Genomic DNA, 12,537 nt, shown 5'->3' with positions numbered 1-12,537 from the left:
GAGACTGGGTTATCAACCTCTCCTGGCTGAGAGACCTCGTGCCACTCCCCTGGCCCCTTTTGGGGCCTGTTTGTCTGTTACTTGGGAAAGGGTTGAAAATAGCTGTTTCTGGAGATAAAATGCACCCTCACGCTGAAGTTAGCAATAAGGATGCTAATACCTGTGCAGTTATAAGGGCTGTTTATTGGGTGATTCGCATCATTCTAAACACTTAACATAGTTCACTCATTAAGCATTTATATTCAAGATTCTCATGCAAACCTCATAAAAACCTAATAAGGAATGTGCCTTCTTATGATTTCCATTCTATAGATGGGAAGGCTGATACTCAGAGAGGTTAAGTCACTCGCCATACACAGCAAGTAAACCGCGGAGCTGGGATCTCACTACAGGTCTAGTTTCCAGTTTCTCACTACATGGCTAGTTTCTTACGACCATTGACAGCTCTAAACTGAGGGAGAAAAAATAAATAAAATAAACGGAGGGAGAAGGTGCATTTGGGACTCCTGAGCCCTAACTAGGACTAATTAAGACTGCTCCTTTGGAGAAGCCGCCCAGGTACGCGACGTCACGGAGGAAGGCAATGACGTCAGCCAAAGCGGGCGTGGGAACGCATATAGGCTGCAGCGAGCCGTTTAACGGCACCACCCTCTGACAGCCTCACTTCCGCCGTATATTTGCATATTCATCGAATGGACGTCGGAGCGTCAGCGTCGACGCCATGACGCCATGGAGCGCCCCAGCGGTTCCCCGGGGCGTACGCGCGTACGTACGCACGCACGGCGACGAGAGGGCGGGGGAGGAGGGAGCGATCTGAGGCGCCCCTCCCAGTCAGCAAGGTTGCGTGTGCCCCTTGCGGCAGCCAAGATGGTGGTGGGCGCGTTCCCTATGGCGAAGCTGCTATACTTGGGCATCCGGCAGGTCAGCAAGCCGCTTGCCAACCGCATTAAGGAGGCCGCCCGCCGAAGCGAGTTCTTCAAGACCTATATCTGCCTCCCGCCGGCCCAGCGTGAGTCTGACCCCACGTCCCTCCAACCTTTCCATTCTCTAACCCTTCTCAGGTGGTTGCTCAGGAGATGGGCTTCTGTTCACAACCAATCACAGCCCGAACCGGCAAAGTCTTGAAACCAATAGGGAGGGTTCCTTGGAGAGGGGCATACGAGTAGCCCAATAGTAAGAACGGGCATGGGGTGAAGGGCGGTACAAAGTGCCCGCGCTTGATTTGGGAATACTAGCCAATAGAGGAAAAGAGCGCGAGGAGACTGACGTCTAGACGAGCCAATAGTGTGGGTAACGGGAGTGATTTGGGCGGGGCATGCCAGGACAGAGAGGAACTGGGGAGAGCTGAGGAAAAACTTACCCGGGTCATTTGCCAAACCATCCTTGGGTGGCTTCATTCCTCAAACTCCACCTCGTGCCTCAGTTTCCCTCCCGTCCTGGGAAGTGAGGGGTGCTTTTTTCATCTGTTTAGGTCATTCGTTTGTCCCAGTTGTACTCCGGGGAATAGGCCTAGGTTAGGGGCGTGACTCGGGGCAAAGTCTGGCGTCTGGAAGCGTGACATGGGAATCTGGCTAAAGGAGTCGTTTTAACTAACGTGGACATTCATCCGTCTATTTATTTATTTATTTATTTATTTTTTTGTCATCCGTCTATTTATTAACCCACGCATACACCATATTTGCTCTTCCATTCATTCAGTAGACAGGTCATGCTGGCTTTTTGCTGGGCTGGGAGACACATGATCCATCATTGTCACTCCAGAGCGGTCAGGATGGTGCCAACTCCAGAGCTGAGAGACCTCCTGACCCAGGGGCGTGTGGTCGGGAAAGCTGTCTAGACTCTAGAGGAAGGCTGCCTGAGCTGAGATCCGAAGGGCATAGTAAACATTTAAAATACGGGCTATTGTGAGAAGATGATCTATGAGCTAGGGGCCTGTGGGAGCAAAGAATAAGGAAATTTAACCTAATTTGCCGGGTCAGGGAACCACCATTAATCCAGCTGGTACTTCATTTAGTTGGTGTTTTCTGAGTGTCTGCCCTGTGACTGGCCTTGTGCTGGGCAGTACTGGTGAAACAGCAGGAATCAATCTAGCCCTAGTCTGTGCCCTCAAGGAACTCACAGTCGGGTGAGGATAGGCCCGTCCTTCAAGGTCATGACCCAGAGTGGGCAGAGCTTGGATAAGGGAGCCCACTGGACACTTGACCTGATGTAGCATTCAGGGAGAGCTTCCTGGCAGAGGAGACCTCTGGGCTGGGAACTGAAGGGTGAGAAGAATGTCACCAGACAGCACGGGAACAGGGATAATGTTGAGGGAGAGTGAGGAGTGTGTGTAAAGGCCAAATGGTTAAGGGAAGCACACTTCTTTTCTTTACAAGTTTGGATGCCTCAAATTTGCTTTGCAGGGCCTGAAATTCATGATCTTTTGGTGTTTGGTCGGTTGTCTGCCAGAGTTGCAGATCTTAGAATGGAAAAGTGTTGGATTTCAGTTACCGAAGTGCTTTCCTATAAGCTTTCTCATTTGACTCTCACACTGTTTTGTCCCCATGTCAGGGAGGGGAAATGACTCCCTGCAGTTTATCAAAGAGAAAACTAAAGTCTTGAGAGCAGAAGGGAATTGCTGAGGTCACACATGGAGTCTGGGCCAGACCTAAACCCTGGCCCTTTAAGGCAGGACTTACACCCTGAATTCTGGATTCCCAGAACTGGTTTCTGTTTCCTGCCACTGCCTTTCTCCCAAACACCGTGGGATGTCTTAGTATTGTGGTTTAAAAAGCAGCAACTTGAGTCAAACTGACATGGGTTCCAAACTGGGTCCGTACTTCTCAGCCAGGTGGTTTTGGGAAGGTCACTAACCCCGTAAGGTTCAGTTTCCTCCTCTGCGCAGTGGATATTATATAATAGCTACATTTAATGGGCACTCACTTTGTGCCAGGCAGTGTGCTAAGCGCTTCACAGCATTAAATCCTCACCAATTATTCTGAGTTAGACACTGTTATTATTCCTATTTTGTGTATATGCTGCATGTACATTTATGCTATAAATAATACTTACCTCATCCTGTTGTGAGGAGTAAGTGGATGTAAAACGGTAGGTCAGTGCATGGCTCTGAGTTGTGGCTGTCGTGTAGATGTTATGGATACAGCAGAGAAGAAAAAGCAAAACATTTTGTCTTCAGGAGACCTTACAGTCTCAGTTTTGGGGGAAAGCCAGACAATAAAGAAAACAGTCAAGTGTGAAGTATATTCGATAGCATAAACTGCTCTGGAGAAAACATCAGGGATGCAGAAGGAGGAGTATTTGGGGGACAGTTGTGAAGTTTAGATAGGATTATCAGGGTGACCTCATCGACAACATGAGGAGAGGAGGGAGCAAGCAGTGCGGGTGTCTGGGGGAAGAGCTTTCTCACCCAAAGTCTCCACACCTGCCAAGGCCTTGAGGTGAGCACGCGCCTGGCATGTTTGGCGAACATCGAGGAAGCCAGTGTGGCTGAACAGAGGGACTGAGTGGAGGCTGAGGGCCGAGCGGGTGGTGGGAAGAGGGCAGACCATGCAGGGCCTGGGGGCCTCTGAATGGCTGGGACTCACGGAGGGTCTGAGCAGGGGAGGGACAGGATCCGAGTCCAGTTTTCATGGGATCCTTTTGGCAATCATAGGTGAGAGTGCTTGCAGGGAGGAGACGACTACAGGAGTCCAGGTGGGTGGGGAAGTCACTTGCCCACTGCCTCACACTCTTTCCCCAGCCACTTCTTTCTAAAATTTCACACTCCCCGATAAGTTGAAAGAAAGAATGGTATGGTCATCAGTTATATGCCCATCAACACCTAGTTCACTCTTATTAGCTTTCAGCAGATTTGTTTGGTCTTTGCCATCATACATGAATGTGTGTATGAATGTATACACACAATCTTTTTTTTTTTTTCCCTGAAAAATTTGTAAATTAGTCTTGGACATGGTTCTAAACTCCTAAATATTTCAGCCTGTATTTTCTAAGAACAAAGACCTTCTATATAACACAGAACCAGTATCACACCTGAGAAATTTAGCATTGATAACAATAATATTGGTGACAATAAATTGTTTAATATACAGCTTCTATTTAATATATAGCTCATATTCTGGTCCCCAAAATGTCCTTTTTAAGCTGTTTATTATTTTTATTTTTAATCTAGAGTCAGCTCAGTGATCATGCACTGCATTTGATGATCCTGCCTCTTTAGTATCCTTTAACCTACAGCAGGTTTGGCAGCCTGGCCCAGTGCCTGTCTTTGTAAATAAAGTTTTATTGGAACACAACCATGTCCATTTGTTATACATTGTCTGTGGACACAGAGATGGATTTCTGTGGCCCACAAATGTAAAATGGTTACTCTGTGGCCCTTCACAGAATAAGTTTGCTGGCCCTCCTCTATAATAGTATCCCTGTCCTTGTGACGTTGACTGGGGTAGTTGTTCATAGTGTCCTGCAATCTGAAGTTTTCTGATCACTTCCTCTGATTTGATTCACGTTGAGCATATTTGGCAGGAACACTACAGAACACCTAAGGACACCACCTCAGGGGGCTCCTGATGTCTGTTTGTTCCGTCATTTGTGGTGCTAACTTGGATCCCTTGGTTAAGGTGGCAACCACTAAAAGAACCTTTCCTTTTCCCCTTAGTAATGAATAAGCAGTAGATTTATTTGAAAGGTAGCTCCAGCAGGATTTCCTGTGGATGGGGTGTGACAGGTGGTCTGGTGGAGGGGCGGGCTGCACAGAAAGCACCAGGAGCTCAGTGGGGGGACAGGTTTGGTTGAAGAGGCTGTTTGATGTTGGAATGCACTGACTTATCAGATTTACACTTTTTGAATTATGTTGTTGTATTGTCTTCATACTGCTAACTGCTGTTCACCATGGCCCCTGTCCCAGGCAACTGGAGTTTTCCAGAGCTATGGCTACTGTGTGTTCTCCCAGGTCAGGCCTCCCAAGCTGACCCACACATCCAGCGACTGTACCTTTGGCTAAGATTCTTTAGGCACAGAGGGTGAGCCTGGCCATGTGTCTCCTCACAGTAGAAGCTGGAGGAGTAGGTGTGTCTGCCTGAGAAAGAACAGTAAATGCAGGAAGCATAAGTCATCGGTGACGCACTGTGTTGGGGAGGCAATGATCTTTTTCAACCAAGATTTCTTGGGGAGAGAAAATAAAAGAGGGCAGTGATGCCAGGCAGGTTGGGGCCATGCTTGCAAAGTACACCGTGGGAAGAGCTGTGGGAGGTCTCTGGGCAGTGGGAAAATTCCAGTGTGTTTCCACTTGGGCCATTGGAGAACACTGGTCATTTTTCCAGTTTGCTACCCTGGTGGGCAGAATAATGAGCCTTCCCCTCCCACCCTGCCGAGATGCCCACATCTTAATTCCAGGAACCTGTTTGAATGTGTTATCTTACGTGACAGAGGAACATTATTATGTGTATGATTGAATCAGGTATTTGGGGAACAAGAGAGCAACCTGAATTGTACAGGTGGGCCCAGTGTAATCACCCCAGTCCTTATAGGTGAAAGAAGGAGACAGGAAAGGCACCCATTTGAAGACAGAGGAGGGACCGTGAGCCCAGGAATGCAGGTGGCCTGTGGAAGCTGGAAGAGGCAGGAAAACAAATTCTTCCCTACAGCTTCAGGAAAGGAGCTCTCACTTACTGACACAGAGCGTAGCCTAGTGAGAACCATTTCAGGCTCCTGACCTTTGAAACTGTGGATAACAAATGCGAGTTGTTTTAAGCCACTGCCTTTGTGGTCATTTCTTACAGAAGGAATAGGAAACTAATACACCATGTAATTCTCTCAGGCGACTGGGAGAATTTTTTCAGAAGAGCTCAGCTGTGGTCATTCTTACAAGTTTTGGCTTTGGAGTTGGTTTCTGTTTTCTTTTGCTTATAAAGCAATGTGGCCTACTGTTTAAGGGCTTTACACAGCGACTGTTTTATTTTTCTCTCACAGTTTTGTGCCTTGACTGGGCTCAGCTGGCTGGTTCCTCTGCCCGTCTGTCCTGGTGGTATCTCAGGGGGTTTCAGTCAGAGGGCAGCCGGGCCTGGAGTCATCAGGAGGCTCGACTGGGGTGTTGGGATATCCCATTCCCTGTCTCCATCTCAGTGTTGTCTACAGACCTCTCTTTTCCACATGGTCTCTCCGCTCATGGTCGCTCAGGGCTCGCTGGAGCCGGATTTCCACGAGAGAAGGAGCAGAAGCTTCAGACCATTTAAGGACAGGACCTGGAACCACACAGCATCACTTTGGGCATGCCCTGTTGATCCCAGCAGCTCCGGCACAGACCAGAGGGAGTGTGGGAGGGGACCGCACAGGGCGCGATACAGTCACCAAAGGCAGTTTGCCACAGGGGAGACACTCCTGGCTTGGCATCTTGGCACCACTAATAAGCTGTGTGACTTTGGGCAAACAGCTTGACCTCTCCGAGACTCCCAAGTCCATGTTTGTCAGATAAGGGTGACGATAGAACTCATCTCCCAGGATTCTCGTGAGGATCCAAGAGCCAGTGGATATCAAGGCCTAGCCCAGAATCTGTGGATCTGTTCGTTAGTGCTGGCTGTGATAATCTGTTCTTATCCTACGTGGGCATTACTGTCCAGAGGCTGAACACTCTGCCTCCAGGTAAAGGCTTCCCGCACTCAGCGTGCTGCTCTGCCGTTCGCTGTGTTCCTGGGCAAGTCCTTCTGCCTTTCTGTACCTCGATTTCCTCCTCCGCACAGTGTAGCACTCACCTCATAGGTCTGAAGGGAGGATCTGTCAAGTACGCGAATACCCTTAGCCCAGGCCTGGCACGTTCTAAGTTCAGTGACTTAGAGTGAACTCTGTATCTTGGTTGGGTGGAGTGGGCAGAAACTAGTCTCTGGAGCTGAGCTGTCTGCCTGCATGTGAATCCCAGTTCTGCTATTTTCTGTGTGTCCCCAAGGTAAGTTATTTTGCTTCTCTGGGTGTTACTTTTGTTGTCTGTAAATTGTATCATTATAATTCATATTCCATGAGTTCATATATCCATAAAGCATTAAACAGTTCTTGGCTCTTAAGTGCTGTATAATTCTTTGTTGAATATATGGAGATGTCAGGCACCATACTATTTTGATCATTATCATCGTCTTTGGAGGGTAGGGCTTGCAACTATCCATTTATCATCCTATAGTATTTTTTAAATTTAAAAAAAATTATTTGTGTATTTAGTCATTACTTTTGGCTGCATTGGGTCTTCATTGCCGTGCTCAGGCTTTCTCTAGCCGTGATGCACGGGCTTCTCATTGTGGTGGCTTCTCTTGTCGCGGAGCGCAGGCTGGGCATTCTCAGTAGTTGTGGCACAGGGGCTTAGTTGCCCCAAGGCATGTGGGATCTTCCCAGACCAGGGATCAAATCTGTGTCCCCTGCACTGGCAGGCAGATCCTTAACCACTCTACCACCAGGGAAGTCCCATCATTATCTTAATACTGAACTTTCGAGTGCATTCCTTCTCAGGGTGCACTCCCTGGTGGCCTCTTGGAGCTGAGCTGTCAGTACTTAGGCCTCTAGGTGGTGTTGGTGTCTCTTCCTCAGTCATTCCTCATAGCCTGGCCACAGGCAGAGGAGTTGGGCCCTCCCCGTGAACATTTCTAACTAGCACAGGGCAATTTATGTTGATCTGATGGGACTGAAGGTATATCTCTGAGCAAAGAAAAGTGAGAAGGTCGAAGAGAGAGAGGACAGTGTGGCTGAGTAGAGAACCTCCTATGACCCAATGCTTCCTAAAATACTTGAAGCATCCTTTGGAATGAATGGTTTGTACCTTCAAGGAAGAAGAGGGACTCCTTGCAGAGCAAGGAGAAATCAAGAGCAAAGAGCCAAGGAGGGGAGCGAGCACAGAGGCTACCTGATAGTCTGGGGACATCGACAGGTTCACGTGGCCTCAGGGACAGAGGCTGTGTTGTGGGAAAGCTGGACAGGGGACCACCTTGTGCACAACCAGCTCCCAGGGAAGGTACCCCTCAGGGGAAGAGAGGACTAAAAAACCCATCCTGCAAAGACACACACCCTTAGATCTAGGTAGAGATTGAAAATGTCTTCCTCTGTGAATTGGTGGCCACTGACTGTTCCTGTGTGGGTTTGAGGCTTAATTTATACTCTTTGAAAGGTCCTGGAAACAGCAGGCTGAGAATGAACCTGGGTCTGTGTGCCCCTAAGCACCTGGTCAGGACAAACATTAACCCTCCCTGGAGGAGGTCTCCCCCCTCTGCCTGGGCCTTGGAGAATTCCTTCAGGTAGAGTTCCAGCAAATATGATCTCATGAGAAAAAATTGTGTGCGGTACAGAGAAGCAGGCACCATGATCAAGAGTCAGCAGATACAAAATATGGCAGCTCAAGACCTGCCAACATTGTGGATACAGGAATGGTCAGATGTGGACATAAAAGAGCTCTGCTTGTGTATGGAAAGGATAAAATAGGAGGGATACAAAAATACAAATGAGTGCAATACAGAATCACCAGGGAGTTGGGTAAAAAGCCAGATAGAACTCCAGAAAGTGACAGATACAATTGACATTCAGAGCTCAATAGGATTACACAAACCCCAGACTAAATACAGCTGCTGTGAAGACTGATGAGCTGAAAGTAGATGCCCTGAAGGGGAAAAAAAGTGAGGTGGGTGCTCCCCGTAGCCATCCAGGATCCTGATTGGGTCCATCTGGGGAAGGAAGAGCTGGGCATTTTTATTTTTAATATTCTTCAGAAAGGATCCTCGTGTGCATGACTGTTTGAAAACCACTTCCCTGAAGTCTATTTATAATCTCCAGAGCACCATATCAGTTATGTTACACAGCAGCAGGCTGATGTTGGTGACTTCCAAACAGTTTCATCATGCTCTCCTATTAAGGAAACATTTTGAGCATTCTCCCCTAGTATGAATGTATGTATGTGTGTATATGTATATATGTATGTATGTGTGTGTGTGTGTGTGTGTGTGTGTGAAGTGAAAAGAAAGTGAAAGTCGCTTAGTCATGTCCAACTCTTTTCGACCCCATGGACTACACAGTCCATGGAATTCTCCAGGCCATAATACTGGAGTGGGTAGCCTTTCCCTTCTCCAGGGGATCGTCCTAACCCAGGGATTGAACCCAGGTCTCTGACATTTCAGGCGGATTCTTTACTAGCTGAGCCACAAGGGAAGCCTGTGTGTGTATATATGTTACAATGTGAAGAGAGAGAGAGAGATAACTATATAGTTAATTAGGAGTCATATATAGCTGACATATTAATATATATTATGTGCATATTAATATATTATGTGCATTAAAAACATTTAAAAATTAGGAAGGATGAAACTAATATTGAGATAAAAATTTTTTGTTTTATGTATTCCTAGCCCCCCAAATATTTTTGCCCTCACTAAGAATATTTTCCTATACAGACATTGTTAAGTGCATTTGGAAGCTCTCCATGAGACCCTCTGTGAGAGTTGCGACATTCTTTGTGGACAGCTGTCACAGCTGGCAAAGACCCCACTAAGATACAGAGGTCCAAAGGAGGAGAGTGTGCCGTCAGCTGCTTTTAATCCCCCTGCTCAGTTTTCATCCCCACCCTTCATATGCAGAGGCAGTTGTTGGAATTTCCTCTTGCTGGTCTTGTTAGACGTTCAGTCCTTGGTTTCTGAGCAGGAGTCTTTAAGAAGCCCCTGTGTGAGAACTTGGTTTGCAGCCTAGACTGTCCCTGGGAATCGATTTGCCCAGCTGCAGTGCGCTGAGTGGACAGCAGAGGGCGCCCGTGTCAGTCCTTTTCTCTTTAGGTCTGCCACCTGGGGATGCTGGCACCTGCCGGTGGAGGGGCCCTAGAGGCCTTTTCTGGGTGTATCTCTATATGCCTGTGGTGGTGGTTGTTGAGTCGCTCAATCATGTCCGACCCTTTGCAGCCCCATGGACTGCAGCACACCAGGCTTCCCTGTCCCTCACTATCTCCTGGAGTTTTCAACCATCTCATTCTCTGCCATCCCCTTCTCCTTTTGCCTTCAGTGTTTCCCAGCATCAGGGTCTTTTCCAGTGAGTTGGCTCTTTGCATCAAGTGGCCAAAGTATTGGAATTTCAGCTTCAGTCCTTGCAATGAATATTCAGGGTTCATTTATTATATGCCTAGTAAAGCTTAATTTCTTCTCGTGATCTTCTTCCTCTCCCTTTTCTTACCTTCCTTCCTCCTTTTTCAAACAAACATAACTGTGACTTCTGACATTTTCTCCCTCTGCACCAGAGAAACTCCTTGTCCACCTGTCCTTGAGACTCCCTGGTCAGTTCCTTAGAAACCTATCCTGATGGCTCGGCCTCCCAGGGTGTGCTCCTGTCTCTAACTGGGTTCTTAACCCTCATTTCTAGCTAATTGGTTCCCTCTCTGTTTCTGCTGCCCTGGCTCCAGTTGACCCCACATCAGACCCCTAAGCCACTGTATTTCTTCAGATCCCCACACTCCCTCTCTTTCCTCAGTGATCTTCCGGCTTCCAGACCCACCTCGGTCCTGCCTTTGATGTGCACACAGCCACAGTAGCTCCCTTCTGCTGAAGGCCTAGTGTGTGCTGAATTCTGTGCTGTGTTTTATCTCTTTTCTTTTTAAAATTGAATCATGTTTTATTTTGGGGTTTTAGGGTTTTTTTTCCTCTGAAGTTTTTTGGGAGGACTTACTAAATTTGCAAAAGTAATATATGCTTATTGTGAAAGAAAGAACAAGACACAAATTAGTTTGTGCTCATCTGTGATGAGTTGGAAACCCAGCCAGTAAATCTTAACCAAACCTTAAGTCTAAGGGATGTTTATTGTTGGTGGAGGAAGGTGGCTTGTGGTTGGTTTGGTGGCTTGGTGATGTCATTAGGAACCTGAGGACTCTTTCTATCTTGGTGTTCAGGCAATAACTCCCCTCAAGGCCTCAAAGGAACTGCTGGAGCGCCAAACATGCCTTTATACTGCTGTGTCCAAAGGGAAAAAGTGTGTGTGTGTGTGTGTGTGTGTGTGTGTGTGTGTGTTCATGCGCGTGTTTATATGTGGGATGGGGGTTCTAGGGAAATGAGAGAAGGCCCTGCAAGGAGAAAAATATTTTCCCAGAAGCCCACCAGGGGACTCCCCTCACTGCTGATTGACCAGAGTTGAGTCATAGGCTCTCGCTCTCTGGGAAGGTCCTGGTGGTCAATGGATATAGCTTCTGGGCTCTAATGGCAGGAGTGGGCTTGGTCACTCCATCGTGTCTGACTCTTTGTGTCTCCATGGACTGCAGCATGCCAGGCTTCCCTGTCCTTCACCATCTTCTGGAGCTTGCCAGGCTCATCTGTCCTGGGGATTCTCCAGGCAAGACTACTGGAGTGGGTTTCCATGCCCTCCTCCACGGGATCTTCCCCACCCACGGATTGAACCCAGGTCATCTGCATTCCAGGCAGATTCTTTTACCAGCTGAGCTACCAGGGAAGCCCATTGGCAGGAGAGAATGGAGTTAATAAGACAGTAAAGAATGTTACAAAGTGAACACAAGGTTGTCGTCGTCCTTCTCTATGTTAATTTATTTCACCACACCCCATGAGGTATGCTATCACTGACATACCTAAACGGACGAAGAGACTGAGCAGAGCAGTTATGCAACCTGCCCAGGGGTGCACGGGTGCTGAGTGGTAGAGCTGGGACCGGATTGACTGGTTTCAGTTTGCACCCAGTGTGTGCAGCCTCATTCCTAGTCTCTACAGGCAGCCTTGCTGAATCTCCCACTGGACATTTCATTCATGCACAAGCCTTGACTGTGCCAACATCCCCACAAGCCAGGGTTTATGATCCCCACTTTGAAAAAGAGGAAATGGACAAAGTCAAGGAGCATTAGTTCCTCCTCAAGGGCTATAGATAGTATTCTTTGCGATGTCCTGTGAGCTGTTTTGCAGGTACTGACATCCCCACCAGGTGGGAGACGTCAACTGTATGCTGCCCACAAGCTTGCAAACCCCAGACTGGTTTTGGAATCAGAAGATTGATAATGTTGGCCCCCGATTACCTCACCAACAACCAATCAGAAGAACGTCCACCAGCTGATCATGCACCCCACCTTCCCTCTGCCTCATTCTGTCTCTAAAAACCTTTCCTTGAAAGCCATCAGGGAGTCTGTGCCTGGACTGCTTGCTTGGTGCCCTGCAATAAACACTACACTTTCCTTAACAACAACAAAAAAAGGAAATGGAGGTCTAGAGAGGTTGAGAAACGTCCCCAAGCTCACACAGCATGCAAGTAGCAGATCCAGAACTTGAATCCGGGAACTTAGAGCCCAGTAAACTTAGCCTCTGTTAGCTGCTTCCCTTGTGCCTCTTACATCCCCAGATGCCTTCTGTACTAAGTTAAGTTGTACAGACTCTCCAGATCTGGACAGGGAGTAGAAGTGGAATTATATTCTGGAACAAGGACTTGCTTCAGTCCATCAGGCATCTGTGTACTTGACTCATTCTGTCTTTATCTAGTGCCAGCTGTGTGCCAGGAGCTATTCTAGGAGGTGTGACAGACAACAGAACAGACAAAAGACGCTCC

The 12,537-nt window shown here is 47.8% G+C and overlaps 1 protein-coding gene across 1 annotated transcript in view; it reads left to right on the top strand.

Annotated features, from left to right (window-relative positions):
• Positions 1-768: 768 nt before the first annotated feature.
• LOC122692188 (optic atrophy 3 protein) overlaps positions 769-12,537 on the top strand; it is a 36,053-nt gene continuing 24,284 nt past the window's right edge. Inside the window, exon 1 of the mRNA XM_043899506.1 lies at positions 769-1,009. Within this exon, the coding sequence (XP_043755441.1) occupies positions 868-1,009 (142 nt within the window). The 5' untranslated portion in view covers positions 769-867. The remainder of the gene's footprint in view (positions 1,010-12,537) is intronic.

Source organism: Cervus elaphus, chromosome 4, assembly GCF_910594005.1.
Source record: "Cervus elaphus chromosome 4, mCerEla1.1, whole genome shotgun sequence".
In the NCBI taxonomy this organism is placed as follows: Eukaryota; Metazoa; Chordata; class Mammalia; order Artiodactyla; family Cervidae; genus Cervus; species Cervus elaphus.
Note: the sequence above shows the minus strand (reverse complement) of the source record. Positions and strands in the feature narration are given on the sequence as shown.